General features: G+C 44.0%; 1 protein-coding gene across 1 annotated transcript in view; it reads left to right on the forward strand.

The window, feature by feature from the left end:
- RBKS (ribokinase) overlaps positions 1 to 5690 on the forward strand; it is a gene marked incomplete at its 5' end in the record, with an annotated part of 49876 nt that extends 44186 nt beyond the window's left edge. The window contains one exon of the mRNA XM_009869585.1: positions 5517 to 5690. Within this exon, the coding sequence (XP_009867887.1) occupies positions 5517 to 5690 (174 nt within the window). The remainder of the gene's footprint in view (positions 1 to 5516) is intronic.
- Between the last annotated feature and the right edge of the window lie 883 nt (positions 5691 to 6573).

Here is a 6573-nt window from a genome sequence, read left to right on the forward strand (position 1 = left end):
TTTCATGTTTTAGAGGTTTGTGACCACAGGTCTGCTCCTGTAAGCACAGCTGTGCAGAGTCCCACCAGTATCTGTTGGGTGCTCCACAAAGAAGGCAATCCTTCCACATATGAGCAGCAACCCCAGACACCACGGAAGTAGTTACCCTTGTTAGTCCATGAGCTTGGGAAATAGTTTGAAGATAGTCAAATTAGTTTAATTTCAGGAGAGTTTCAAAATAGTGGAGTTAGTTTAATTTAAAGACTCCCTTAATTTGAACTGCTAAAATATCTTTCCAGTGAAACACAAGGGAAGGAGGGGGGTAGAGTGTTAACCCTCCCCCCCACCAAATATATAGAAAAAAATATTGCACAGGCAAATAAATGCAAAAACAAAAAAAAGAGCCAGTAACATTTCCAGAAATAAACCATTCTGCATCACATAGAAGATAAACATGGGCTGTTTCAGGGAGAAGGAAATAATAAAAATAAAGAGAAGGAAAAAAGCTATATAACTGATTCAACCACTGTTACCAAGGGATATTTTACTCCCTGAGACTTTCAGCTGAAATTATCTCTTAGCTGAGACATAGACCCTCTTGGCACAAGAGTATCTGAATATATCCCGAAGGCTGGAAATGTTTCTCCAGATCCACTAGTAACCTTTCATCAAAGCACAGCCCAGGGATTCTTGTAGGGAGACACAGGCTCTCCCCTCATACAAGGAACAGATAGCGAGCATCTTCGCTGACAGGTATTTTTGCATTACGTGGGTCTAATTTCTCATGCGGGTACAGCGTAGGCAAGGGTACAGCAAGGAATGTTGAGCAGATGTGACACAGTGATAACATCTTTAGCAGAATCCAGTATCACACGGTTATGGAGTGCTATAAATACAACAGGAATTCTCCAAGTTCCTTTGACAGAGCCGGGGATCTCTGCATTGCCGCGCGTTTAGACTGCACCTAATCAGCGTCATCCTCAGGGTTTGTTCATAGGCCTCACCTGGAGTGTTGTGTCCAGTTCTGGGCTCCCCAATTCAAGGAGAGGGAACTGCTGGAGAGAGTCCAGAGCACAGCCACTAAAATGGTGAGGGGGCTGGAGCATCTGCCGTATGAGGAAAGGTTGAAGGAGCTGGGTCTCTTTAGCTTGGAGAAGAGGGGGCTGAGGGGTGGCCTCATTAATGTTTATAAGTATCGAAAGAGTGGGTGTCAGGAAGATAGGGTCACACTCGTCTCTCTGGTGTCTGGTGACAGGACAAGAGGCAATGGTCACAAACTGGAAAACTGGAGATTCCAGCTAAACTTAAGGAAATACTTCACTGTGAGGGTGACAGAGCACTGGCACAGGCTGCCTAGGGAGGTTGTGAAGTCTCCATGTCTGGAGACATTCAGAACCTGCCTGGACATGTTCCTTTGTGACCTACTCGAGATGATCTTGCTCTGGCAGGGAGGTTGGACTAGATAATCTTCAGACATCCCTTCAAACCCCTAACATTCTGTGATTCTGTGATTTGTGTGCTGCTGTGAATGCTTCTAGGAGACTATAAGCACTGTTGCAAGCATCATCATTGATTCTACATATTAATGCAGTTTGTGACAGCTTTTGGATTGATGTTTTTTTTAATTCACTAAACAAAGAACTTAGTCTTGCAGCATGCCTACTGTTTCTCTTGTACTGCTATATAACACATCTTTCCTTTTAGGACTTGCTCCTACAATGTATTTAATGGAGTAAATCCCTGTAATACACAGAGGGTACATGGGGTGTAACTTTTTGAAACATCACCTGAGGAAAGTTTTCTGAGGTTCAGGAGCCAGACCCCCCTCCTGTTCGTACATGGTTGCCATTAGTCTTGCCCAAGAGGACAGGCTGGGAGGGTGAAGGCTGAGCAAGGGGTTGCTCTGGGAGGAGGCAGTGCCACCACTGCAACACCGCGAATGGAGGTTTTTTGGCCTCTTGGCCTCCAAATTTTTCTCGTGAACAAGTCACCTTATTGTATAAGCGAAATGCATCCTATTATTCTATGCATGACGGATTGAGAAGTGCTTTACTCGCTAGAAAGACCATTGAACAATATAGTTTCCACTTACAAAGCACTTTCCTTAAAAAGCTTCTCAGGGCAGCATTGCATAAAAATAGTTATAATAAAGTTGTGAACCAGCTTCTGACAAATCAGGACTAACAAAAGATAAGGTAAAAATAGAAGTGTTTTCATGGGTTTTCTCTTCTCTAAAGGCGCAGAATCTCAATCAGTGCTGGTTGTAATAAACAAAAATGCCCTTTTCCAGACACACAGGAAAACAAGGACCTTCCAGACTAGTGGCACAGAATATAAATAGGTTTTCAAAACTGCTTCAAACCCATAAAACTTAGTCAAAACCGTAGCATTTGCATTTTGGAACTAGCCATGCCATATCACACATTTTTTTTGATCAAATTCTTATTTTATTTCATACAAACTAGCATCTCCTGCTTTAGAGGAAAGGTTAAACAAGTTATATTTCTGTAATTATGGAATGAATTGTCTCCAGGCACTCAAGGATATGAGGAATATCTCAAAGTCTGCAATGTATTAGGATTCCTGGAAGACAAATGCTGAAGAATGTAAAATATTAACATATTCTGCGTTTATATTTTGTCAGCGGACAGAATAAATATGCCTTGCTTGTCATTTTGAAAATTAATTATTTTTGCTAAGTAGGTTTTGGGGTTTTTTTTGTAGCAAGTTTTGAAACAGCTAAATGTAAAGCTAATATTTGCCAATCCAGAGTTTGGATAATCTTGATTTTACTCAGAGCCTGTTCCTTCTTCTGCTTTGTGCTGGCCTTTTCTAAATCTACCAAACCCAATGCAGTTTAATCTACAGTACCAAAGAGGGAAGGTCTGTTTCTGTAGGCTGAAAATAGTTCTCATTGCAGCAAACTTTGCAGCTGAATCCCTTCTGCTGTTGCTCTTTAAGTCATGTTTGACCAGTTGTGTCTACACAGACCAGAAGCAAGCCCGAACAGGGCGTCTACATACTTGGTCTGATACGTGCCACTGTTTCCAGTGTAGCAGCTCCTGTATTGAAAACACCCCCCCAAGACGTTTGCTTACCAACAACTGAATCGATATTATCCTTAGGGTCTGTAGTAGCTAAGCATTAGAGATACGGACTGCTTCAGTCTCTGTCTGGGAAGTAAGGATTTCAGCAAAAGTTTACTGGCATCAAATCCTTCTGTATATTCTCCAGTTATCCCATAATCTTTTCTCTTGCGTGGAAGTCTGCTGTTCACCCCCGTTTTCATCTTTGTAGTCATTTAACATAGCTCAGCCTCGCCAAAAGGGAGACCTACAGCTGTCTCACAACATCAGCGCATCACCCACGAGTGGAGAGGCACGGTAACGCTGAAGGATGAATTTATGTTCCATCTCACCATCATCCAAACTAAGACGTGGGTGAGGTGCAGTCAGCCATTTTTTGCTCCGGTAGCAAACACTGCAGCAATTATTTGAGGCAGTATTTAGTTACCTCCATCAAAAAAAGATCAAAAAGACAGTATAGTGCTCCTTGCTGCTGACAGGTAATAGTTTATGCTGTTTGACACCAGATATTCTGAGTATTCCTCATTAAAATAATATTTGGCCACTTCCATACCCAGTGATTGCTATATGAGAAATATTTGATGTAAAAATGATGAGTTCTTCCTGCTAGAGCTATAGCACAACAGATCTGCTCACTGAAGTTCTACTTCTGTCTGTTAACAGCAGCACCAGAATAGCTTTAATAATTAATCCTGTGCTGATTAGATTATAAATTCTGAGATGGGCTGGAGATTTTTGTATTATGCATCAGACAAAAGACACTGGCAATGCTTAACTAGCAGTCACTTGCTCCTGCTCCACCTGCCATTGTGGGAGCACGCTGGAAACCAGAAGAGAGACAAAAGCCCAACAGAAATTGATAAAAACCTTCACCTGCCCCCCACCATGTTCAGAAACAGAGAACTGTTGAAACAGGTGCTGCTACAGCTGTGTGCTGGGGTACAACCTCGCCTATTAACATGTAATTTGCCAGACAACCTTCTCCATCGTACCCCACTGCGAAGGCAATGGAAGAGAGCGTCCATGCTTTGGGCTAAGCAAGAGTTAAGCAGGGAGTTCCCTGGCTGGGAACACCAATGCAAACAGCTGCTGTGGAAGGGCTGGGCGAGGAGAGAGCGGCACAGCCAGGGCGTATCCTGCCCTCACCCCCTTTAGGGTTTGCTCACAATGCCATTGCTGCTCTGCCCTGTCAGCTGCTTGTAACGTTCAGACAAATTTCTGTGGAAGTGGTTTGTTTGTTTGTTTTGCTGGAATGATATTATATGCAGGTGAATTTAGTGTAAGTACGAGTTTAACGCTGAGAAGCATGAGAATGCAAAATCGGAAAATTACTTCCTAGCCTTGACTTCCAGTTGGAAACTTTGCTCAACTATTTTTCCAGGCCTTTTGCTCTCATCCTCTCACTCCTGGGGCCTGTTTATTACAACTGTAGAGGCAAAACTCCTCAGGAGAGATAGTCCATATGCTGGTTCTTGAGTTAAATATTGTAAGTGTCTCCCTTGTAACGCTTTTACTGGTATAAATGTATGATTAAGAGAAGGAGACCTTAGAACCAGTTTTATGGCACCGACAAGAATCGTTATCAGTCTGGCCTTAGAAGTCAAGCCAGTTTTAGGGGAGGAAGAGGAAGGGACACTGTGGAATGATATGAGCAAATCAAGTTAAAATTATTCATTTTGCCAGCTGCTGGGGGTATTACAGAGCCCTGAGCATCACAAAACAACATTTAGTCTTAAAAAGCAGTGACGAGGCAAATGGTTGTCATCCCCTGCTGATCAGAGCAGGACTAGTGGTACCTGGGAGGGTCACACCAGTATCGGTGCAGGAAAGGCGAACTCCATGCTGAGAGCTCGTGCAGGGCAGTGGACAGAGAGCACTGGGCAGCTCTGGTGGGAGACGCAGCCTGGCACGGGTAGCCCAAGAGGGCCACTGCTGCCTTCACTAGCAGGACCTTTTTAACAAACAACAGACAACTTCTGGAGGCATCAAAATGATCATTCTGCAACTAGGAATTTACAGATGCCACGCAGTTTATTCTTTTCCCCTTTTCTCTGCCCCTTCTACCACTGCCCTTTATGAAAAACAGAAGTTAAATGAGAAAAAACAGTTTTAATGAAACATTCAGGTTGAGAAATCAAAATCAGACATTCCAGCAACAGGAAGTTTCAAAAGCGGTTTGTAACAGCATGTGCTGAACTATAGCACACTTGCTTTTCTTTAAGTTTTAAGCTGTATTATAATGTGTACCTTCATTCAACAGCTGGGCACAAAGACAGGATCGTGGCACTAGTTTACCATGGCAGAATTTCCTAGGCATAGAAAAGTGAACTCAATGCCTGAACAATTTCCTGACTCCGGCAATCACCGCTGCAACTTTTGTCTTTCCAGTAAACACATCTGAATTGTTTCCCTGTGCAAGCACGCTTAAGCTTGTTTGTTATTTTATTCTAGGGAGCTGGAGACAGTTTTGTGGGAGCACTGGCCTTCTACCTGGCTTACTATCCTAAGTTATCCATGGAGGAAATGATCAGGAAGTCTAACTGTGTTGCATCAGTGAGTGTCCAGGCATCAGGGACGCAATCTTCGTATCCTTACAGGAAGGACTTGCCTCAGGACCTCTTCTAATTGACATTGTCTAGCTCAGTGTACTGATTTTATCTTATCCCAGACAGCATTATTCCCCTAACTGCACCAAGGTTCTCTGCTGACTGGAAAGACCAGCGAAGTCACTTTGCTTCTTATTTGAGGAATCCTGTTAGTTCATGACAGTAAGTGGAGGGGACAGGGCGCCTTCAAACACAGCACAGCAGGTCTCTCTGCCCACCCCTGCCAACCACTGGGCTCGTGGCCATCCCACACAGCACCCTGTACTGAACTACACGAAATTTACAGCAAAATATCTGGAGGGTATTTGGGCTCCTGGTAATATTTTTACTTGATTGTATCAGAAGTTCTGATGTGCGGTGCCAGCACACGAAGCAGAGCGTCAGCTCCAAGTTTGCAACTTCAATCCTCGCTCAGCTGCAGACACCGAGGCCAGCGTTTGGCTCGTAACAAGGCACCACAGCTCAAGCCCTGGCCTGCCTGTTCCCGTGCCTCAGGTGCGGGCTGCGGCACGGCACTCTGCGGCTCTGCCAGGCTGTGAAGGCCTCTCACACTGGAAAGAGGGCAGCAGTGCTACCAAGGTAGACTGTGACAAATGTTTCTAGACATACTAAACACTGGTGAGCTAATTGAAGAAAAACTTCCAAAACCATCAGAGAACTACTTTGGCTCTCTACTTTCTTCATGCTTGACAAAAATCCAGGAGCAAAAAATCCGTCCTGCTTACCTGACTGAAAACAGCAGCCGTGGGCACAGCTTATCCAAAAGCTCATCTTACTTCACCAGGTTCCCATTCCTTCCTCTTTTCCTAGGAGAAGCTGGTGCAACACTACCCCTCCGAGGAATAACACCAATTCATGGTCACTACTGTTGAATCTGTGGCTGGGAGGGTAGAAAAACTTGC

Source organism: Apaloderma vittatum, unplaced genomic scaffold (genome assembly GCF_000703405.1).
Source record: "Apaloderma vittatum isolate BGI_N311 unplaced genomic scaffold, ASM70340v1 scaffold12675, whole genome shotgun sequence".
NCBI lineage: Eukaryota > Metazoa > Chordata > Aves > Trogoniformes > Trogonidae > Apaloderma > Apaloderma vittatum.